A 25478-nucleotide genomic window follows, 5' to 3' on the forward strand; every position below is an offset into this window, starting at 1 on the left:
CCCAATTATAGGAAGGATGTCAACAAAATAGAGAGAGTACAGAGGAGATTTACTAAAATGGTGCCTGGGTTTCAACAACTAAGTTACAGACATAGGTTGAATAAGTTAGGTCTTTATTCTCTGGAGCGCAGAAGGTTAAGGGGGGACTTGATAGAGGTCTTTAAAATGATGAGAGGGATAGACAGAGTTGACGTGGATAAGCTTTTCCCTTTGAGAATAGGGAAGATTCAAACAAGAGGACATGACTTCAGAATTAAGGGACAGAAGTTTAGGGGTAACATGAGGGGGAACTGCTTTACTCAGAGAGTGGTAGCGGTGTGGAATGAGCTTCCAGTGGAAGTGGTGGCGGCAGGTTCGTTGGTATCATTTAAAAATAAATTGGATAGGCATATGGATGAGAAGGGAATGGAGGGTTATAGTATGAGTGCAGGCAGGTGGGACTAAGGGGGAAAAAAGTTGTTCGGCACGGACTTGTAGGGCCGAGATGGCCTGTTTCCGTGCTGTAATTGTTATATGGTTATATGGACATGAGAAAATAACAATTTAGCTACTTAGTTGTTTAGACGTTAGAGATACAGCGTGGATTTAGGCTCTTCGGCCCATCGAGTCCATGCTAACCAGCGACAACCCATATATTAGTACGATCTGACACACTGGGGCAAATTACAGAAGCCAATTAACCTACAATCCTGTATGTCTTTGGAGTGTGGAGGAAACTGAAGCACCCGTAAAAAACCTCACACGGGCACAGGGAGACCGTATTAACTCCATACAGACCGTACCCATAGTCAGGATCGAACCTGGGTCTCCAGTGTTGTAAAACAGCAACTCTACTGTGCCACAGTTCCTGGTACTTGTTTTGTAAATGGGATGTACTTTGAGAGAGTTAATGAGTAACCGGTGGGAAAAATTTATAACGTAAAACAATACAGCACAAGAACAGGCCCTTCGGTCCACAATGTCTGTGCCGTACATGATGCCAAGACCAAGTGCGTTTATTTACCTGCACATGGATTATTGGTGATCAAAAATCAGCAATTGGTGAATTAGAGGGTTTACATCAATATTTATGTGTAACATAGATCTTTAACACGATCAAGGAGAGACAAGCGTAAATATTGATTCCAATGGTCCTTCCAGACAATTCTCTCATAGATTTTGTTTTAGTGAAGATCCCGTTCAAAATCAGCCGAAGAACAAACCTGCATCTCTTTGATAGACCATCAGCTCGCCATTGGCTAGTGAGACAAAAACCTTGTTGTCGAGGTATCTGTGAGGGATGGAAAGGAAGTGGAGTCAAAAGATAAAAGGGTTAACCACAATGTTTTTAATCAAAGTCCCACTGCCCACTTGGGCTATTTACAGAACACTGATTTTAAACTCCTCTCAATTCTCACATACAATATTAGTAGCAGCAGCAACGTTCATCATTTAAGGAAACAGCCCATGACATTTGTTGCTTTACTGTTACATACACTAAGCAAGCACATGGAAATTGTTTTATTCAGATTCAGATTCAGATTCAATTTTAATTGTCATTGTCAGTGTACAGTACAGAGAGAACGAAATGCATTTAGCATCTCCCTTGAAGAGCGACATAGCAAACGATTTGAATTAAAAAAAAAAATAATAATAATAAGTGTCCGGGGGGGGGGGGGGGGTGGTGATTGGCAGTCACCGAGGTACGTTGTTTAGTAGAGTGACAGCCGCCGGAAAGAAGCTGTTCCTCGACCTGCTGGTTCGGCAACGGAGAGACCTGTAGCGCCTCCCGGATGGTAGGAGGGTAAACAGTCCATGGTTGGGGTGAGAGCAGTCCTTGGCGATGCTGAGCGCCCTCCGCAGACAGCGCTTGCTTTGGACAGACTCAATGGAGGGGAGCGTGGAACCGGTGATGCGTTGGGCAATTTTCACCACTCTCTGCAATGCCTTCCGGTTGGAAACAGAGCAGTTGCCATACCATACTGTGATGCAGTTGGTAAGGATGCTCTCGATGGTGCAGCGGTAGAAGTTCACCAGGATCTGAGGAGACAGATGGACCTTCTTCAGTCTCCTCAGGAAGAAGAGACGCTGATGAGCCTTCTTGATCAGAGCCTTCTTGATCATATTACAATGGCAGGCATCAAAATATTGTGTTGGAAGGAACTGCAGATGCTGGTTTAAACCGAAGACACAAAAAGCTGGAGTAACTCAGGCAGCATTTCTGGAGAGAAGGAATGGGTGACGTTTTGGACACAAAAAGCTGTAGTAACTCAGCCCGAAACGTCACCCATTCCTTCTCTCCAGAGATGCTGCCTGTCCCGCTGAGTTACTCCAGCCTTTTGTGTCTATCAAGAAAATATTGGTGGATTCGAGGATTTAAAGGTGTACATTTTTGGTATTGGAATAGTTTCATTATTATCACGTGGACCAAGAAACTGTGAAAAGTTTTTGTATGGCTGCTATCGAATTAAATTAGAATTTGATGCAGGAAGATTGTTGCTTGATGCGGGAAGATTGTTCCCGATGTTGGGGAAGTCCAGAACAAGGGATCACAGTTTAAGGATAAGGGGAAAATCTTTTAGGACCGAGATGAGGAAAACATTTTTCACACAGAGAGTGGTGAATCTCTGGAATTCTCTGCCGCAGAAGGTAGTTGATGCCAGTTCATTGGCTATATTTAAGTGGGAGTTAGATGTGGCCCTTGTGGCTAAGGGGATCAGGGGGTATGGAGAGAAGGCCGGAACAGGATACTGAGTTGGATGATCAGCCATGATCATATTGAATGGCGGTGCAGGCTCGAAGGGCCGAATGGCCCACTCCTGCACCTAATTTCTATGTTTCTATGTTTCTATAATATACACATGAATACAGTCAAGCCATACACAGATACAGCTGGTAGAGCAAAGAGAAAAAATAATAATCTAAATTTACTCCTTTTACTGAGTAAAGAGATGATTATATTTAGTGGGTGTATGCCATTATTCAAAGCATTAGGACTTTGTGAAAATGACTCATACAATTATATTTGTGACGTTTTAAACCACCCACTAAAATTCCCTTCCCTGTCATTTCTGGTTCCTTTGTGCTAAAGCATTTCTTGGAAATTCACTGAGCAAGGAGTGTCCCAGCTATTCATAAAATGGGGACTGCTGTCATTCTAATGAAGGATGCAATTTCAGGCGTGAAACCAACCAGAAGGCAATATGAACACTAGGCTGAATATGGCGCACATTGCATGATCTAAATTCTTTCCGCAGCCATTTGATCAGGGCTGATCTATTTTCCCCTCTCAACCCTATTCTCCTGCCTTCTCACTGTCACTCCATTCTCCTGCCCTCTCCCCTTCAATTCAAATCCCACCATACAGCTAGGGAATTTAAACTATTAATTTTCTTATGATTTGAGGAAAGCGGGAGAATTGCTGCCCCACAGCACATGAGACCTCGGTTCAATCCTGACTGCGGGTGATTTCTGTACAGAGTTGGTGCTTTCTCCCTGTGACTGCGTGGGTTTTATGCCGGTGCTCCGGTTTCATTCCACATTTCAAAGATGTGCAGGCTTGTGGGTTAATTGGCTTCTGTAAATTGTCCCTCGTGTGTAGAATAGAACTAGTGTACGGGGGATCCCTGGTCGGTGCGGAGTCGGTGGCCTGAAGGACCTGTTTCCATGCTGTATCTCTGAAACTAAATCTAAGTCTCAATAATCATGACTCTGTGTTGTTGGAAGATTATCTAGGCTCCCCAACATCTTTCAGAGAAATAAATCTAGCACCCTCACCTAAACTGCATTATGTGGCCTTGCACACCCACCAATGTAGTGGCTTTCTAATTGTCTCCTCAGTTCAGGAGTAATTAGTAATGGCCAATAATAATGTTGCCCATTGTTATGCCACTGTCATCGGACATTGCCAATGACGTCCAGACCTTGTAAACAAATTAATAAAAGGTGCGGGCTAAAAGTAAATGGAAAATATTGTCTCTGCACTTACAGGATGCACATGACTGCTGCTGAATGCTGCATCTTCATGCTGTTCTTACGGTTGCGGATGTTATCAGATGACTGATACACATGAATGCTGAAAGAGAAAGGGTTTGCATCAGTATGGTGACCAAACCAACAAGCTCGCAGACAGCTGCAGATAGCGCGTGCGTCAATCCTGCTTCATCCTGCACCCATTTCATGAGTTACTTTAGTGCCAAAAATCACACACCCTTAACCATTCCTAGAGTGAGTAGGAAGGAGCTTGCTGATGCTGGTTTACACCGAAGATAGACACAAAATGCTGGAGTAACTCAGCGGGTCAGGCAGCATCCACGGAGAAAAGGAAAAGGTGATGTTTCATGTTGAGATCCTTCTTCAGACTGAGAGCCAGGGGAGAGGAAAACTAGAGATATGGGAACAGTTACAGATACGAATAGGTACAGAAAAGGAGATGGCCATTTTTCCGGAGCCTGCTCGCTTTCCCGACTCCACTGGTTTTGTGACCCTCTCCCACACATTGTTGATGTTCAATTCCGACTTCCGAAAACATCAGATTATGGACAATTCTCAGGAACAGAAAGAACGCTGTCACAAACTGAGGGCTGCCTGGCTTTTCCCCTTTTCTATTAAACCTTCACTGACCTTTTTACAGACCCCCAAGTTTCTGGCCTGCTTTTCATCTAAAATTCTGGCGTATCTTTGAGATTAATTAGCACTATTTCCCAGATCAAGATGATCAAGAACATTGTCACATTTTGTGGGACACCCCAACCCCCCCGCACAACTCAATTTGCACTGAAATTCAGGGGATGACAATGGAGACATTCTAATAAACAAATTCAATTTCAATTAAAGACACTCAGTAGGTCACGCAACATCCCTGGAGAACATGGATAGGTGACATTTTGGGTCAGGACTCTTCTCCAGACTGAAACGTCACCTAACCATGTTCTGTTTAAGTTTGTGGGAAAGAACTGCAGATTCTGGTTTAAATCGAAGATAAGAGGGAGACCAGCATAGGTTTACAAGGTTAATTCCCGGGATGGCGGGACTGTCGTATGCTGAGAGAATGGAGCAGCTGGGCTTGTACACTCTGGAGTTTAGAAGGATGAGAGGGTACCTTCATTGAAACATATAAGATTGTTTAGGGCTTGGACACATTAGAGGCCAGAAACATGTTCCCGATGTTGAGGGAGTCCAGAACCAGGGGCCACAGTTTAAGAATAAGGAGTAAGCCATTTAGTACGGAGATGAGGAAACATTTTTTCTCACAGAGAGTGGTGAGACTGTGGAATTCTCTGCCCCAGAGGGCGGTGGAGGCAGGTTATCTGGATGCTTTCAAGAGAGAGCTAGACAGGGCTCTTAAAAATAGCAGAGTCAGGGGATATGGGGAGAAGGCAGGAACGGGGTAATGATTGGGGATGATCAGCCATGATCACATTGAATGGCGGTGCTGATTCGAAGGGCCCAATGGCCTACTCCTGCACCTATTGTCTATTGTCAATAAGACACAAAATGCAGCATCTCTGGAGATAAGGAATGTAACTTTTCAGGTCGAGACCCTTCTTCAGACTTCAACCTTCAATCTTCAGACCTGAATCTTCAGATTAAAGTCTGAAGAAGGGTCTCGACCCAAAATGTCACCCTTTCCTTGTCTCCAGAGATGCTATTTGTCCCGCAGAGTTACTCCAGCATTTTGTGTCTATCTTCTGTTTAAGTTTTATCAGTTTATAATATGTTCGACAAGGATTTTTTCCAGAAAAGTGCAACTACTCCCCTGTGCCTGAAGCCTATTAAAAATCCCTCCATATTCAAGAATATCGTGCTGCAATGTTACATTTAGTCAATTGGAGGTTGAGTGTATAATTCTCTGTATCACAAAATGAATTTGTAGATAATAGGCCTAGAAAGTTGTATTTGGACAACACAATTTTTGCCAGAAAAGTGCAACTGAAAAATTGCCATCCCGCAGAGTCAAATGAATTGACCTGTTCTGGAAACCCAACTGGATATTCGAGGGGTAAGTCTCTCTTGCACCCAGACAGGATTTCTTGGGATTCCCAAAGCAACATTCCTTTTGCAGCACTGCTTGAAACTTGAATCACGTTTGTTTGGAGAACCCATGTCTTTGGAAAATATGGTCTTCCAAAGGCAGCACCAGAGTCGACACTGGTGGACCTGGAGAAAATAATTTTGGGGGTTTGTGTGCATGGCCATGGCAAGTTCATATATTCACCACTGGCATTAAAACATTAGGCTTTACATTCGAGAGACAGCATGGAAACAGACCCTTCGGCCCACTGTGTCCACGCGGACCAGCGATGACCCCATACACTAACACTATCCTGCACACATCGGGACAATTTACAATGTTTACCAAAGCCAATTAACCTACAAACTTGTACATCTGCACGTCCTTGGAGTATAGGAGGAAACCGGAGCACCTGGAGAAAACCCATGCGGTCACAAGGAGACTGTGCAAACTCAGTACAGCCAGCAGGATCTAACCCGGGTCTCTGACACTGTAAGGCAGCAACTCTACCACTGCACCACTGTGCTGCCCAAAGCTTTGACCATATATACTTTTTGCAGAGTTGACGACAATGTCCACAACTAAAAAGCCAAGTCTTAGCTGCTGAACAATGATTGATTATTCACAATGACTCTGTGCTTGCTTTCTTCCTTTCATTTCAGATATGCCTCAAAACTGTATTTCTATTTACTGCCATACACATTCCCATCCCCTCAACTACCCGATCACACTTTTCCACAGAGCAGGGGAATCAAAAAACATAGGTTTAAGGTGAGAGGGGCAAGTTTTAATATGAATCTGAGGGGCAACTTTTTTCACCTAGGGGGAGGGGTGGGGCGGGGGTTATATGGAACAAGTTGCCAGAGTAGGTAATTGAGGCAGATACTATATCAGAATTTAAAATGAAAAAGCATTTGAACAGGTACATGGATGTAAAAGGTTTCGAGAGATATAGGCCAAATATAGACAAGCTTAGATGGGTCTAATGGGTCAATCTTGGTCGATGCGGACAAGTTTGGCCGAGGGGCTTATTTCCATGCCGTGTGACTATAACTCAATAATGACAATTTATATTGTTCCTGATAAGAAACCCCTTGATCAGCATCATTACACCATGTTGAGTTCAACTGCTTTAGAGGCACCCTTCAGGCACTTAGATCCACAGGTTATTTGTCAACCGTGATGGGCCATCTTGGGCCGTATGGATAAGTGCAATCCCCCTGTTCTAGATTAGATTAGATTAGATTAGATTAGATTATTTAATGACCACACAGTCAAGCTGGTGGAATTCAGGTTCAGTACAGGATGTTACACAATAGGCTGATTCCCGTCAAACATAACATAAAACACAGTATACAGTACATGCACGAGGTGGCTATGTGATGTTGTCATAGAGTGTTCAGAATTCGAATTGCATGTGGATAGAAACTGTTTTTAAATCGTGATGTTTTGGCGGGCAGTGAGCTGTAGCGCCTTTCTGACGGCAGCAGGTGGAAGATGCGGTGAGCTGGGTGGGAGGGATCAGAAATGATTTTCTTCACCCTTGACACGGACCGTTTGAGATTGAGTGATTCTATTGATGGGAGGGGAGTGCTGGTGATTTTGGATGCTTTGTTGACAATGCGCTGTAGTTTATTACGGGAGTGAGTGTCTAAACTGCTGTACCAGACTGTTATCGATGAAGTGAGCATGCTTTGGATGATGGCTGTGTAAAATCAGATTAGGAGATGTTTCCTCACTCTGAACTTCTTGAGCTGGCGGAGAAAGAAAAGTCTTTGGTTGGCTTTTTTATAAATGTGATCTGAATTGATTTTCCATTTGAAGTTATTGCTTATGTGAGTGCCAAGAAATTTGAATGAGTCAGTGGTGGATATGGGTTCGCCGGAGATGAGTAGGGGGGTCTTGGGTCTACCCCATACTTTCAGTCTGAAGAATGGTCCAGACCCGAAACGTCACCTATCCTTTTCCTCCAGAGATGTCACATGAACCTTTGACTGCCTGGGTCCCTGGATGGTGACGAATGAGGAGGTATAGAGAGAGTACAGAGGAGAGTACAGAGGAGATTTACTAGAATGTTGCCTGGGTTTCAGCAACTAAGTTACAGAGAAAGGTTGAACAAGTTAGGGCTTTATTCTTTGGAGCGCAGAAGGTTAAGGGGGGACTTGATAGAGGTTTTTAAAATGATGAGAGGGATAGACAGAGTTGACGTGGAAAAGCTTTTCCCACTGAGAGTAGGGAAGATTCAAACAAGGGGACATGACTTGAGAATTAAGGGACTGAAGTTTAGGGGTGACATGAGGGGGAACTTCTTTACTCAGAGAGTGGTGGCTGTGTGGAATGAGCTTCCAGTGAAGGTGGTGGAGGCAGGTTCGTTTTTATCATTTAAAAATAAATTGGATAGTTATATGGATGGGAAGGGAATGGAGGGTTATGGTCTGAGTGCAGGTATATGGGACTAGGGGAGATTATGTGTTCGGCACGGACTAGAAGGGTCGAGATGGCCTGTTTCCGTGCTGTAATTGTTATATGGTTTATATGGTTATATGTTGCTTGACCTGCTGAGTTGCTCCAGCACTTTGCGCCTACAGTATATTTGGTATAAACCAGCATCTGAGGTTCTTTGGTCTTACAATACCAGACACTTCTCTGGCTTATGGCACTTAATGCCACTTCCTGCTGCTCATAGAAACATGGAAAATAGGTAAAGGAAGAGGCCATTCGGCCCTTCGAGCCAGCACCGCCATTCATTGTGATCATGGCTGATCATCCCCAATCAATAACCCGTGCCTGCCTTCTCCCCATATCCCTTGATTCAACTAGCCCCTAGAGCTCTATCTAACTCTCTCTTAAATCCATCCAGTGATTTGGCCTCCACTGTGGCTGGGAATTCTACAAATTCACAACTCTCTGGGTGAAAACGTTTTTAGGATACACATATAATTACAGCACAGGGCCAGTCTTCAGCCCACAATGCCTGTGCCTAACATAATGGTCTAATAAGGTAATCTCATCTGCCTACACATGGTCTACAGCCCTCAATCCCCAACATATCCATGTGGCTATCTAAAAACCTCTTCAATGCCACTATCATATCTGCTCCCACCCTCACGCCCAGCACTGTGTTCCAGGCACTCTCCGCCCAGGGTGTAAAAGCATTTGCTCTCCACCCCTCCTTTAAACTTTGTCCTTCTCACCTTAAAGCCATGCCCTTAGAATGTGTTGCGTGACAAACTATTAACTGCAATTAGAAGTAATAACCTTTTCCATAGATTCATGAGCGAAGGCTAAATCTCAGGGAAATCTTCCTTGCATCTCTCGGATGTAATGGTGCAGAATCAGCTGGGGAGACCTGTGTTTTGCTCTCTCAGTTAAGCATGGCCTGGAATGTAATGGACTCCACTCTCTTCCTTGGCCGTGAATTTGCCGCAGTGGCTTCTCCCAATGAATGGGCCATCACTTACCAGCCATCTTCCGTCCCTAGCCACATTGAGCTCTGGTTGGCTTCAGGATCAATGCTCAGAAGTTCCTCCAGGCTGGCTCTGGTGAACGAGCCGCGGCTGGAGCGCCTCATGGCACGGCCATCCATGGGACTGTCCCTGTTCCTCGTCTGACAGAGCGTGCTGGGGTTGGCAACAAAATCAGATTCCGCCTCCTCTTCTGAACTCGTTGTTTCCGTTGCAAAATCCTTTGAGCTCAACATCTCTTCATCTGCAGAACAAAACAACAAGTTCATAAGTTATAGGAGCAGAATTAGGCCATTCGGCCCATCAAGTCTCCTCCGCAACTCAATTATGGCTGATTTATCTTTCCCTCTCAATGCTATTCTCCTGCCTTCTCTCCATAACCACTGACACCTGTACTAATCAAGAATCTATCGATCTCCGCCTTCAAAAATAGCCATTGACTTGGTCTCCACTGCCTTCTGTGGCAATTAATTCCACATTCACCACCCACTGACTGAAGAAATTCCTCCTCATCTACTTTCTAAAGATACATTTTTAAAATCTGAGGCTATGGCCTCTTCTTCTTGCGAATGAAACATAAACCAAAGAAATAATTAGGTCTCAAGCCGGATGTTGAGCAGACAGGTTGTTGTCTCTGCGTCAATGTCTGCCAGGCCATTTGGTGAGTGGTAGAGCGGGCACCTAGAGATAACAAGGTTGGGTCAAGGCTATGGCCTCAGGTCCTAGACTCTCCCAACTAGTGGAAACATCCTCTCCACATCCAGTCTACACATGAACCGACTACTAATGACTAACATCCAATACTATGAACCATTGCTCTGAGTCATGAAGAATACTATGAACAAGAATGTGACCTCTACCCCATTGCAGACAATGAACTTTGTCTATGGAACAAGTGTGCTACAATGCTGAGAACTATATACTGCATCTTTCTCTTTGTTCCATCCATTGTATTTGTATTTAATTGTATTTAATTTTATTTATTTAACCTTTATTTAACCAGGAGAAGTCTCATTGAGATTAAAAATCTCTTTTACAAGAGAGTCCTGGCCAAGACAGGCAGCAGCACAGTTCCACAGTTACAGACAATAATTTTAAAACAACAGAGAACATATAAATAGAGTCACAGTCAGAACATCATCAAACAAAGCATGTACAGACAGAAGAGCCCGCTTCAACATCATTAAGAAGGGATTTAAATCTGTTTATAGAAACCAGCTCCTTAAGTATCAGTTCATTCTGCAGCTGGTTCCATGCAAAGGGAGCAGCATAACTAAATGCCCTTTTCCCCAGTTCAGTACGGACTTTAGGTACAGTTATGCCTGTGTTTATGTATAGTATTATTATTCTACTGGATTGGATTATTTTAATGGATAGCATGCAAAGCAAAGCTTTGACTGTACCTCGGTACATGTGACAATAATAAACCTAGAACAACAGAATGTGTTAAGGTGAGGTAGGAAGAGTTGGTTCATTGTCATTTTCCTCTTTTATTTATTTTTTGTTATGTAAACTTGTTGCAATTCCAACATTACAATTGTGATCACATTTTAAAAGATATTCATTGGGTCAGAAAGTCAATTTCTGATTAGGATTTTAAACGTCCTAGAAAATGCATGACTTTCTTTCATAGTTCCTTAATGGAACAAATATTACCATGAAAGTTTAGTTTAGTTTAGTTTTGAGATACAGCGGGGAAACAGGTCCTTTGGCCCACTGAGTCTGCACCGACCAGCGGTCCCTGCACTATCGTACACACACTAGGGACAATTTTACATTTATACCAAGCCAATTAACCGACAAACCTGTACATCTTTGGAGTGAGGGAGGAAACCAAAGATCTCGGAGAAAGCCACTGCGGTCATGAGGAGAATGTACAAACTCCGTGCAGACAGCACCAGTAGTCAGGATTGAACCTGGATCTATAGCGCTGTAAGCAGCAACTCTACCCCTGCGTCACCATGTCAAAAGATTATGTTGCATTTTTGAAACACATCACGTATTAGTATTTTATCATTAGTTTTTGAATATTCCAAAATTATTCCAATATTACTTTGTCATTTCACCACCATTCGGGTTTGATCTTTGCTGTTTGGTTCCCTGAGGATTCGCCACATTGAATTCAATTAACAACAAGAGTTTAAGGTACTCTAAAATGCTGGAGAAACTCAACAAGAGACAAGAGTTGTCCAACTAACAACAAGAGTTGATTGGTGACCATGTTAACTAGTTTTTTGTATGGATACACAAGTGGAGAGCAAGTATTTCCGCTGTTAGACTGGAGAGAAACAGACAGTAATTAAATTTTTGTTCATTAGATCCATCATTTTACCACTGCCACATTTGGGGTCCGACCGGAAGGCATTAGTTGAACTGTCACCGGTTCCTTTTTGTGTCAGCGCTGTAGGGCGCTCAGCATCGCCAAGGACTGCTCTCATATGTGTACTGTTGCTTACAGCTTCTTTCCGGCAGCTGCCTCTACTTATGCTGCACCCCCCCCCCCCCCCCCGGCAGTATTTTATTCAAATCGTTTTAATTGTGCTAAATGCGACTGACATGACAATTAAAATTTGAAGGCCTGTTATAGCAGTAAGAATTTAATTGTTGCGAGATTTGAAGACATAGCGTCATCCAGCACAGAAACGAGCCCTTCAGCCCAACTTACCATACCGACAAAGATGCCTCATCTACACTAGTCCCACCTGCATGCGTTAGACCTATATCCCTCCAAACCTTTCCTATCCATGTAGCTGACCACCAGGTGGCGCCTGTAATGGCCGCCTTGCCAACAGCCTGTTGCGTCCCTTCTCTGTTTTTATTAATTTTAAGTATGTCTTTAATGTTTCTTGGTTTATGTGGGTTGGGGGGGGGGGGGCTTAGGGGGGAAACTTTTTTTCAGTCACTTACCTCAACGGAGATGTGATTTTCTCCGTTTCGCATCTCTGCCCTCCCCCCTTGCGGCCTAACAACTTTGATTGGTGCAGTTTTTCCCGGAGAACGGTCCAGAGCTTCAAGCCGCTGGTGTAGCGTGGCGCAGACTTACCATCGCGGAGCGGGTGATCCTTTGCCGAGGGTCACCAGATGAAGAGCTCCAACCGCGGGGCCTGTGGACTTTAACAGCGTGAAGCCCGCGGTCTCCGGTAAGAAGTGGCCGATTCGGGAGCTCCACGGAGTGTTGCAATCCTTCCCGACACCGGGTTTCGATCATCCCAACGAGAGGGCCTGGACTTTGGACAATCGGCAGCGGCGAACTGTGGAGGGTTCAAGGCCCCGACCACGGTGAACAAAGAGGAAGATGACTGAACTTTATTGCCTTCCATCACAGTGAGGAATGTTGATTCCACCGTGGCGGATGTTTATGTTAAATTTTATTTTATGTGTGTATTGTGTTATTTTCACTTACTAATACTGTATGGCAACTCAAATTTCATTCCACCTTAGTCGGTTAAGTGACAACAAATGCAAACTTGAACTTGAACTAGCTTTCCAAATGTCTTTTAAATGTTGCTATAGTAACTGCCTCAACTATTTCTTCTGGTAGCTCATTCCATATATCCTCCAACCTCTGAGTGAAAAAGGTGTCCGTCAAGTTCCTATTAAATTTCCCCCCTCTTACCTTAGATAGTACCTGCCTAAACCATCTCCCCCGGCAGCTTGTTCCATATACCTACCACCCTTTGTGTAAAAATGTTGCCCGAGATTCCTATTAAATCTTTACACCCTCACCTTAACCCTATATCCTCTGGCTCTTGATTCCCCTACTCTGGGTAAAGGATTCTTTGCATTTAACCTATCTTGTTCTTTCATAATCTTATACACTCCTCAAGATCACTCTTCATTCTCCTGCGCTCCAAGGAATAGAGTCCTCGCCTGCTCATCCTCCCCCTATAGCTCAGGCCCTCCAGTCCTGGCGACATCCTCGCATTCTCTGAACCCTTTCCAGCTTGGCAACACCCTGCTTGGAAAATACCTGGAGTTTGAGGTTGGAGGCGACAATCAGGGTAACGTTGAGGAGGGCTGTGAGTGAGCCAGACATTGTCCATTGTATCATCCCAATTAAGGGCCTGTCCCACTTTCCCGAGTTATTCACACATTCTCATGAGTTATTCACGAATTCTCATTGGTGGAAAGTGGGACAGATGCTTTAGGAACAAGTGAACAAGCACGGAGAAAAAAAAATAATGGAGAGGTGCAGGCAATGAAAGCAGCAGGAAATAGGAATGCTTCAAAATGTACTCACTTCCTGTACTGGAGGAGATGGTGGACCTGCTGGCCTGACTCCTCAACGTGCCTGATGGGCTTGGAGAGGATTCGTCATCTTCAGTGTCATCGCTGTCAAAGGGGTTCAGGCTTCTTGTCCCACTCTCCGTCAACTCCCCCAGCAACTGAGCCGAGTTCGAGATGGAGATGACGAGAGGTTGCTGGGATGTGTTCTCTTCCATGGCCACTGCCGCGGTTCTGTGCTGGTGTAAACAAGAAGGGCTCAGGAGCAGCTCTGATCTGTCTCTGAGGATATAGAGAAGGAGAAAAGAATCACCATTCATTCTGCCTGGAGACGAAAGAGACTGCAGATGATGGAAAACTGGTGCAACAAACTATTTTCTGAAGCTATTCAGTGGGTCAGGCAGCATCTGCGGAGGGAAATGGACAGATGACATTTTGGATTGGCACCCTTCATCTGGACTCAATCTCTCGAGATTAAATTACAAGGCGTGGTGTTTTTGCACAGATTTGTCACTTAATGATAACCCCGACGAATATATATTGGTGTCTCAAGTGCTTCATGAAGGCCACAGGCAAGGCTTGAGAATGTTGACGCACTGATTGCAGAGACCATGGGAATGTGGGAAATGAGCGAAAACAGGGATCTTATCAATATCCAAAGGACAGAAGAAACACTGCCTCAAAAAGAGTGGTCCAGGATTAGAAGGTCTAATTTTCTCTCTGGGTAAATTCTAATGACTTAAATGTCAACAATTACTCCACTTGGCAGAAAATAAATCCATCAAACACGGCGGCACGGCTGGTAGACCTGGAGCCTCGCAGCACAGAGGCCCATGTGCTTTCTGCGTGCAGTTTGCACACTCTCCCTGGGACCGCGTGGGTTTCCTTCAGGTGCTCTGGCGTTCTCCTACATTTCAAAGGCGTTGCAGGTTAATTGGCCACTGTAAAATTATCTCCAGTGCGTAGGGAGTGGATGATAAATTGGAGTAACATAGAGCTTGAGATAACAGGTGATCAATGATCAGCATGGACTTGAAGGGCTGAAGGGCCTGTTTCCATTCTGCATCTCTGAACTAAACTATTGGTCTGTCTATAGGATAACATCATTTTCAAGAATTGCTATAATGTTCCACGAGGTAAACTTGACCCAAAATAAATGATTTACCAAGCAAATGAGTGACATTTATGGGCATTTAACCGTTTCTCTATCCCGTTGTTTATCTATATGAGCACTTTATGAAGGAGAGGAATGAAAATGACTTTTTATTCAAAAACAGTGTTTAGGAAATTTACAAAAACAAACCCAGTTCTTCATTAATGTACAAACTACGTGTTTTCGATTTGAGGAAAAGATCCTTAGATTGGAGATAGCAAACAGCGCAGCAGATATTTGTAAACCAAACAGTGTTAATGACAATAAAGCCTTCAGGGCATATTTAATATTCCAACATTCCCTGGCTAAGAGACAATATATCTTCAATAGAATGCTTTACAAGCCTGGCCTGTATTCACGATAGTGGAAAATAAGTTTTGCTGGGATCAGAAACAGCAACACTTTGTTACATTACAGAGCAGAGGTGGATTAAAATGTATTGAACGGGCAATGTGCACAAGTCCCCACCTGGTGGTGCCACTAAGACCTGGCACTGAGGCGATGCAGATGATTCTTGCCGAACAGACCGCAATGCAGGCTTCCACCGTGGGCACTGGTTTGATGCTGAGCAAGCAGACCTGGCCAACATACCCGTCGCTATTGCAGACCCAAACTTCATGGCCGTTGTCAGGTCCGCCGTGGCTCGGAGATGCACAGGAGAACTGCAAACAGTACAATATTGTCAGTCATCATCTTAACCGTTTTACCCTGTGGTTTGTTGACGTCTTGCCGAGCAAACAATGGATTTTCTTTCTTTCATAGCCAAAGGATTAGCCAATACATAAATCGGAGAGTTTATAATTTTGTCAGAAAAAATCGGCCAAAATATATAATGTCTTTCGAGAAATCAGAAATATCTGCCAAAATATCGAATTACTTTAGAGATACAGCGTGGAAACAGGCCCTTCGGTCCACCGACCCCACGCCAACCAGCGATAACCTACACACACTGGGGACACTTTTTACAACTTACCGAAACCAAAGAACCTACAAACCTGTACGTCTTTGGAGTATGGGAGGAAAATGGAGCACCAGGAGAAAACACTCGTGGTCACAGGGCGAATGTACAAACACCGTTCAGACAGCATCCATAGTCAGGATTGAACCCAGTTCTCTGGTGCTTTCAAGGCAACAACTCTACCACTGTGCCACTGTGCCTACCTACACTGGCACTCTTTTCACCTTACAATTCCCCATTAACCAACTCAATTGAATGAACTCACTTTATGGATAAATATAAAAGACTAAGTCTAATTCAATCCTCCCAGGGAATCGAGGGGACTGTAAAATAGAATAGATTGCCGGCTTGCAAAGAAACGAGTGGGTGGGAATGGAATTGATGATTACTCTATGGGAGGTGGCATGGACAAGATGGCCTGAATGGCTTCCTATGCTGTAGGAAGTAACTCAAGGCACTTTAGTGGATAGTTTCAGTTCGTCAGGGTCCACAGGATACGTTTCCGAGATTGAGGGCAGGAGGGATGCCGGAGGAGGCAATTAGATCATATCAGTCAGCAACATAAGGAACAACAACCATAGAGGTAACTATAAATTCACAGATTCCACTCACCACAGAATGAACACAGAAACATGTAACACACTTTGCCTTCCATTCTGCTGAGAAGAACGAGCTTTAATGATCCTTCACATCGAGATATTCATTCCGAACATACTACCTGGTCCTTTATATCTCTGCCACTTTTGCTTGATCTCCTGATACGTCGTGAAATAGTAGCCAAAAGAAACACATCTATTCCAGAGTCAATATTGTTTGAGATATTCTCAGTAGATATTGTTTGAGATACTCTCAGTAACCCATTTTGATGCGCCTTCTGCTTGTAACTTGGTAATTCCCTGAGGTAGGATTTCAGTATTTGTGCATTTTAGAAAATAAAATCAGAGAGTCATACATGTCTTTTTTCAATTACCTTAACAGCATTCACACATTCCATTCAAGTGCAGCACCACTGATATATGCCCCAAAGAATCACAGCTTCAACCGTTTAAGCTAAATGTTCAGGCTTGAATCATAGCAAATATCAAGGATTTTGAACTTCTTTGCTAAATCCTTTTAAGCTGTCAGAAGCAGCAAGACTTTCCCTAGTGGGTTCGGTGATGCTCTGTTAATACAGTCCGGGCAATCTTTCATGCTTTGCCCGTTTCTGTTAGATGCACTGCCTGTTTCCAACCATGACATCAGTGTGCACAGTCACCCTTGTTCAACAATGTGTGCATCAACACCCTGGCCAGCACGACAAGCCAAACTGCCGCAGGAGATGGATTTAACATAATTACTTTCTTTTCACCTGAAGAAAGATGGAAATTTGGAAAGGATTCTCTCGAGACAATCAAGGGCGATGAAACTCAAGTATGCTGGAGGGTGGATTGGCACCACTGAGTGGGACCTCGGCAAAAATATAAAAGCTAAAAAATATGCCCCTGTCCCACTTAGGAAACCTGAACGCAAACCTCTGGGGACTTTGCGCCCCCACCCAAGGTTTCCGTGCGGTTCCCGGAGGTTGCAGGTGGTTGCCGGAGGTTGCAGGTAGTGGAAGCAGGTAGGGAGACTGACAAAAACCTCCAGGAACCGCACGGAAACCTTGGGTGGGGAGCAAAGTCTCCAGAGGTTTCCGTTCGGGTTTCCGAAGTGGGACAGGGGCATTATTAGAGTCACACCATTTTTGAGGGCGATCAAGTCACTTTTTTAACCTATGCAAAGACAGGACCTGTAGAAGACTTTTAGTTCATAAGTTCATAGTGATAGGAGCAGAATTCAGCAATTTGGTACATCAAGCCTACTCCACCATTCAATTGTGACTGATCTATTGTTCCCTCTAAACCACATTCTCCTGCCGCCTCCCCCGTAAACCTTAACACCTGTACTAATCAAGATCTATCTATCTCTGCCATAAAAATATCTATCGACTTGGCCTCCACAGCCTTCTGTGGTAATGAATTCCACAGATTCACAACCCTCTGGCTAAAGAAATTCCCCCTCATCCCCGTTCGAAAGGAAACTTTAATTCTGAGGCTACGACCTGTGGTCCTAGACCCTCCTACTAGTGGAACCATCCTCTCCACATCAACTCTATTGAAGCCTTAACAGCCTCTAATGGCTGGACATATTTTGGCTAACACCAGGACTGTGGCTAAAATGATACAATTTATTTGTTGACATTTGAACCTCATTGAGGTTCAAACCAAATTTGGTTTCTGTAGTCATACACACAAGAAAAAGAACCAAGACACAACACAATTTACACAAACATCCATCACAGTGAATCTCCTCCTCACTGTGATGGAAGGCAAAGTCTTATCTCTCCCCTGCACTCCTCATTCTCCTCCCGATGTCAGAGTCAAAGCCCCCGGCGGGCAATGGTGAGTGTCCCGCGGCCAGTAAAGCCGCGCCGGGTGATAAAAAGCCGTGCTCCGGGTCTTGGTGTTGGAGCCCCCAGCATGCGCTAGCAAGTCCCGCGGCCATTTAAAGCCGCGCCGGGCGATGTAAGGCCCCGCTCCAGGTAATTTTCAATCCCGCAACTCGGGCGGGAGAAGTCGCCGTTGCGGAAGCCCCGAAAAGCGGTCTCCCAGCAGCTCTCGGTGTTACTGTCCACCAGACCTGCGGTTGGAGCCTTCGAATCTCCTGGGTCGGGTCGCAGCAGCTCGCCACCGCTGGTCCACCCGCTCCGAACTCGGCCAGATGGTGGGTAAGTCCGCAGGCTCCGCGACTGGAGCCCCAGGTTGTTCCGGTTGGAGGCCGCTCCACGGTGCTAGGCCCCCCAACAAGAACAGAGACCCGACAGAGAAACGGTCAGGTTCTCCGTGCAGGGGAAAGATTTTAAAAGTGTCCCCACCCCCCTGCCCCCACACACATACCCAGTTAAAAAAAAACCCACTTTAAACTACATTCAAACATGACAAAATAAAAATGACAGACGGACTGCAGAGGCTGCTGCGACGTGAGTCTCACACTGGCAATCCAAAAGGCCTGGGCAAATAACCTGGGGGAAGATTTCAAACTCTAGCTGGCAGGCTGCTCTGGAAGGTTAGATTGTGTGGGATCCCAGACCCACAGCTAGTCAACTGGATAAAAAATTGGCTTCATGGAAGGAAGCAGAGGGTGATGGTGGTTTAAATCAAAAAAGATAGACACAAAATACTGAAGCAACTCAGCGGGACAGGCAGCATCTCTGGTCTGAAGAAGGGTCTCGACAGAAACGTCACCTATTCCTTCTCTCCAGAGATGCTGCCTGTCCCGCTGAGTTGCTCCAGCATTTTTGTGTCTATCTTCAGAGGATGGTAGTGGAAGTTTGCTTTTCAGACTGGAGACCTGTGACTAGTGGTGTGCCTCAGGGTTCGGTGCAGGGTTTATTATTTTTAACGATGCACTACTATTGTCTATTTATTTGTTTTTTAAATATATACTGAAGTTTCTTTTGTCTAGGAAGGAAGTGCAGAAGCTGGTTTACGCAGAAGATAGATATAAAATGCTGGAGTAACTCAGTGGGTCAGGCAGCATACTAAAGGGTCTGGGGTGGTATCATAGAAACATAGAAAATAGGTGCAGGAGTAAGCCATTCGGAACTTCGAGCCTGCACCGCCATTCAATATGATCATGGCTGATCATCCAACTCAGTATCCTGTACCTGCTTTCTCTCCATACTTCCTGATCCATTTAGCCACAAGGGCCACATCTAACTCCTCTTAAATATAGCCAATGAACTGGCCTCAACTACCATCTGTGGCAGAGAATTCCAGAGATTCACCACTCTCTGTGTAAAAAATGTTTTTCTCATCTCAGACCTAAAAGATTTCCCCTTTATCCTTAAACTATGACCCCTTGTTCTGGACTTCCCCAACATCAGGAACAATCTTCCTGCATGTAGCCTGTCCAACCATCATATGTGACTTTATCTGTCCATTTTCTCCAGAGATGCTGTCTACCCCACTGAATTTCTCCAGCATTTTATGTCCATCTGCAGTTCCTTTTTAATACATTTTGTCTGTACTTTTCTATTTTCAGTCCCAGCCTCCACCAGTTGTGTATATTCTGTCCCCACCTATACAAAAGGCCACAAGACTGTTGTAAGCAGTCAACAGAGCCTCCATTATTCAGTCTGGATGTCATGAAGCCTTAGGGTAGCTGGTTAAGCAGGGGTATGAAATCCTCCTGTGCAAGAGGGATCTGTGCAAATGCTGGTTGATACCGAAGATTGACACAAAATGTCCGAATAACTCAGCGGGACAGGGAGCATCTCTGGATAGAAGAAATGGGTGATTCTGTTTCGGGTCGAGACCCTTCTTCTTGATTCAGACTCTCAGTGTGCAGAAGGCTCTCGACCCAAAACGGCACCCATTCCTTTCCATGCAGAGATGCTGCCTGTCGCGCTGAGTTGCCCTATGAAATGATTCCCTGACACCACCTATCCTCAGTTGATGAATCAGAGTTCCCCAATGCTGAACCCCAGTCAGAAGCAAAGTGAAGGGAACAGAGTATGCTCTAGACCCCAAGATGATTACTCTGAGTTTCAGTAGAATCACCATTGCCCGACTCCTGGAGGACATTGAATCTGCAGCAGGTGATGGGGGAACCAAGAGGAAGGAACATCCTTCATAATCTCAACTGCACATATCGTCTGTGGGCAATTCCTCGAAATTGAAAATCCTTCCTGCTCCTTTGCTGTTGGATCTAAGTGCTGGAACCCTCCACCCAAGCAGTATGGATTATGTGGAATAATTCATTGAGTTCAAGTAATCGATGTTACGTAACATTCAGCACACAGACTGTAGAGATTGAAAAAGGGAGCTCGCCACCACGTTATTAAGGCGAATTTAGGACAAACAATGAATGCCGGTGCCACCCACACACTGCATGTGCATATGGTACCCTTGGGTAGATTATGAGAGGCATAGATAGGGTAGACAGTAAGAAGGTACTCAAAAATGCTGGAGAAACTCAGCGGGTGCAGCAGCATCTATGGAGCGAAGGAGATAGGCAACATTTCGGGCCAAACCCCTTCTTTAGACCCAGAATAGACAGTAAGACTGTTTTTTCCGCAGGGTGCAAATGTCAAAGATTAGAGAGCGTAGCTTTAAGGTGAGTGCGGCAAAGTTTAAAGGAGATATGTGTGGGTCAAGTTTTTTGCTTTTACACAGGGAGTGGTGGGTGCCGAGAATGCTCTGCCAGGGATGGTGTCGGACACACATACCATAGAGGGATTTAAGAAATGGATCATGTGCAGGCAGAGGGGATTAGTTTAACTTGGCATCAAGTTCGGTGTGTACATTGTGGGCCAAAGGGTCTGTTCCTGTGCTGTACTGTTCTATGTTCTATTACTATGGCCCCTAACAATTCAGCCGATCACATCTGTGCCAGCTCTTTGCACCAATTTCCTATCTTTGCCCCATCTTTCTCAATGATCAAACCTGAAGACAGACACCAGCATCTGCAGCTCCCTCCTTCCTGTGCACCAAACCTGAAGATGTTTTTTTGACTGGGAACCGTGGTGAGGTCCAGACTGATCCGCCACACACACGGCCTTCCATGCATTTTCAGGTATCATCATCATCATCGCTGAAAACATCAACAGGCACGGTGCCTCACAATGCTAGCTTCGACAGTGATCGCAACGTCTACTGAAGTGTGGATGGCCGTTGGCTCGCTAGAAGCTCACCTGCCCTTTGACACGTCTTGTTTTTGGTCCTGCTGGGGGTCCACAGCCCCCTCCTCACCTCAAACCAGGTGGGGGAGACGGTTTAGTCGCCGACTATCCGACCATGGGACAGGTAGCACGGAATTACATGGTACCCGTGGCCGGGAGGAACGAATGTGAACATGGATCACAGATCTGACATGAAGGTTTATTTGTTCCCACTTAATTCTGAGTACAACTGTAAAAGGCCATGTTCCATGCTAACCAGGCTCATTTAGCACAGACTCTAGGCCCAATTTAGTTTATCCACTATAGAACAGTCTGAACTTACTTGGTTACCTCAGATGGCCATGTAATTTTAAGTACAATGGAACTATTATTATATTTACTAATTGGATAATCAGCTGAAGCATTAATGTTGGCCGATTGCCTGACACATTCCAAGCCATCCTACAGTAGGATTGTAATTGGAAGCACGGAATGACAGCACGGAATCCATTTTGCACCTGGCAGGTAGGGTTGCCAACTTTCTCACTGCCAAATAAGGGACAAAAGGTCAAAATAAGGGACAATTCGGCAATTCGTTGACTAACTTGGCTGTGGCTGGGTGAATGATGAGTTGGCCCGGGTGCTGGACTGCACACAAAACCCAGCCGGCGGGCCAGCTGAGGAGTTTTGGCCCCCGGACGCCGTGACGTCGCACGCAAAGTCCAGCACCCCATCCAACTCATGAACCGATGATCGGCCATGAGAAGGGGTGGTGGTGTTGGCGGTAAGCGAAGGGCCGAAGGCCGGACAGCTGGCCGGACTGCCGACCAGCGGGGCCACGGGCGAGGCGCTGCTGCTGCACCCCATGGGCTGCACTACGTCGGGATGAGTGAGGCGGGGCCGGACGAGGCGCTCCGACTCGAATAGTAGCAGTCAAATACGGGACAAGGGTGGTCAAACCAATTTAGCCCAATGTACGGGATGTCCCAGCTAATACTGGATAGTTGGCGACTCTAATGGCAGATTAAAGGCAACAAGTACACAAATAAATCCATCACCCTAAAACTCTTCTCCAAGTCGCACACCATAATTTAATTCACAGTTGCTATCAGTATCCAGCAGCTCCCTACACCACAGCATTATAAGAGTATGGTCACCATACAGACAGCAGGGATTAAAAAAGTACCACTAACTTACTGGCTTAGAGGGATATGGGCCTATGAGGGATATTTGATAGACAGAGTTGATGTGGACAAGCTTTTCCCTTTGAGAATAGGGAAGATTCAAACAAGAGGACATGACTTCAGAATTAAGGGACAGAAGTTTAGGGGTAATATGAGGGGGAACTTCTTTACTCAGAGAGTGGTAGCGGTGTGGAATGAGCTTCCAGTGGAAGTGGTGGAGGCAGGTTCATTGGTATCATTTAAAAATAAATTGGATAGGTATATGGATGAGAAGGGAATGGAGGGTTATGGTATGAGTGCAGGCAGGTGGGACTAAGGGGAAAAAACATTTGTTCGGCACGGACTTGTAGGGCCGAGATGGCCTGTTTCCGTGCTGTAATTGTTATATGGTTATATGGTTATATGGGCCAAACGGGGCAGGTGGGAATAGTGTAGATGGGGCATCCTGGTTGGCATGGGCGAGTTGAAGGGCCTGTTTCCGCGCTGTAATACTCAATGATATGATGACTCTATAAGTACCACTAACTTCTCAAGGGCATCCAGGACCTAGAAGTAAATGCCAAAATCCCGTGACTGAATAAAATATATCGCTATCAATCCTACCAGTCAATAGCAACTGAGAAGCTCAGCTCTTCTATTGCTCACCTCACCTGTCAACATTCCAACTAACTCCCATAGTTAAAGAGACCACCAATATTTAAATAGTAAAAATTGCTGCCTGCAGTGACTTCAATTTTGTAAATTGGGCACCTGACCTACAAAGATAATATTTTGGATGAGTAAAGTTATATTGACAAGAATTTTGGGGTCGGCATGAACTCTATGAGCTTGTCACTGACTTCAGAAACCAAATTAAAACTTACCTTCGGGCAAGCCATCACGGCAAAACAAAATGCTCACTCACTCACTCACTCACTCATTCACTCACTCACTCACTCACTCACTCACTCACTCACTCACTCACTCACTCACTCACTCACTCACTCACTCACTCACTCACTCACTCACCCACTCACTCACTCACTCACTCCTCTCACTCACTCACTCACTCACTCTCTCCTCACTCACTCACTCACTCACACTCACTCACTCACTCACTCACTCACTCACTCACTCACTCACTCTCTCACTCACACACTCACACACACTCACACACTCACACACATGACCTTCCTCATGAAATACAATGTTAGCAACCCTGCCAGACATCGAGCTCCACCCAGAGGCAATATGGTCCATTTTCACTTGTAGGTTTGGCCCTCTTCATATCTTCTGGACCCATCTCCAAACTTTAGTCAGGCAATCAAGCATGCGGTGCCATCAGAAATCCTGCCAGGCAGATCCACCAGCAGGAAAGATCAGACCCAGTGCTAAAAAGTAAGCCTTTATATCATTTATTTTTACTTTTACTAGGACCCATCGAAACAGAGATTCTATGAACCATCTGACAGATTCTATACAGTAGAAAACTATCTATTAACTCACCAACGCGTCTCATTAGAGAGTCATCATAGGACATAGAACACCACAGTAACAGGCCCTTTGGCCCACAATGTTTGTGCTGAAAATGATGCCAAGTTAAACTGATAATAATCTGCCTGTACATGATCCATATCCCTCTATTCCCTGCCCTTACACATGCTTATCTAAATGGTCCTTAAATGCCACTGTTGTATCTGGTTCCATCACCACCCATGCCATTGCATTCCAGGCCTTCACTACTCGCTGCGTAAAAAACTTGTCCCGCACGCCTCCATTAGACTTTTCCCTTCGCACCTTATAACTAGGCCCTCTAGTGTTGGACATTTCCAACCTGGGAAAAAGGTTCTGCCTGTCTACCCTATCTATGCCCGTATCAACCATCAACACTCATTGAGTCAGAGGGTGGTGCATCTGTGGAATTCATTGCCACTGACAACTGTGGTGGCCAAGTTAATCGATATTTTTAAGGTGGAAATTGACAGATTCTTGATTAGTAAGGGTGTCAGTGGTTATGGGGAAAGGCAGGAGAATGGGGATGAGAGGGAAAGATAGATCAGCCATGATTGAATAGCGGAGTAGAGTTGATGAGCCAAATGGCCTTATTCTGCTCCTTGAATCTATCAATTTATAAATGTTATGCTGTCCTACTTTAATCCCAATATTTTATTCTCTTCAGATTCTCATCAACTCCCCCTGCATGCTACTATTTGTAAATTAAATTAGGGGCCATTAACCCACCAATTTGATGTCTTTGGGTGTTAATGTGCAAACTCCATGCAGACCGCGGCCAAGGTCAGGATTGATCTGATGCTGTGAAGTATTAGCTGTGCCGCTGTGTGGCTTAATCTTTCATGGAATTTCACACTAGACATGCTCATTTGGTAAATCCACTACAATAAGTCACACCATTCTAAAGATTGCTATCTGCGAGGTTATAACTCGAGCAGCCATTATGGTGATATCAAATTCTAGTTTCTGCTAAGATTAAAGGGCGGCACGGCGGCGTAGCGGTAGAGTTGCCGCCTTACAGCGCCATAACTACGGGTGCTGTCTGTACGCAGTTTGTACGTTCTCCCCGTGAGCGCGTGGGGTTTCTCCAAGATCTTCGATTTCCTCCCACACTCCAAAGACGTGCAGGTTTGTAGGTTAATTGGCTTGGTATAAATGTAAACTTCCCCTAGCGTGTGGAGTGTTAATGTGCGGGGATCGCTGGTCGGCGCGCGCTTGGTGGACCGAAGGGCCTGTTTCCGCGCTGTATCTCTAAACTAAAGAAAGAATTAAATGGGGAAAGGAATTAATTAACGTCCCTGACAGTAATTTATTGACTCCAAGACTCAGACA

The 25478-nt window shown here is 45.0% G+C and overlaps 1 protein-coding gene across 1 annotated transcript in view; it reads right to left on the reverse strand.

Annotated features, from left to right (window-relative positions):
- Positions 1–25478, reverse strand: part of LOC129697883 (rho guanine nucleotide exchange factor 17-like) — a 405774-nt gene that overhangs the window by 12649 nt on the left and 367647 nt on the right. Inside the window, exons 13-17 of the mRNA XM_055636589.1 lie at positions 15302–15495; positions 13697–13962; positions 9454–9700; positions 3968–4054; positions 1203–1270 (exon numbers count right to left, since the gene is read on the reverse strand). Of these exons, the coding sequence (XP_055492564.1) occupies positions 1203–1270; positions 3968–4054; positions 9454–9700; positions 13697–13962; positions 15302–15495 (862 nt within the window). The remainder of the gene's footprint in view (positions 1–1202; positions 1271–3967; positions 4055–9453; positions 9701–13696; positions 13963–15301; positions 15496–25478) is intronic.

This window comes from Leucoraja erinacea, chromosome 6, assembly GCF_028641065.1.
Source record: "Leucoraja erinacea ecotype New England chromosome 6, Leri_hhj_1, whole genome shotgun sequence".
NCBI lineage: Eukaryota > Metazoa > Chordata > Chondrichthyes > Rajiformes > Rajidae > Leucoraja > Leucoraja erinaceus.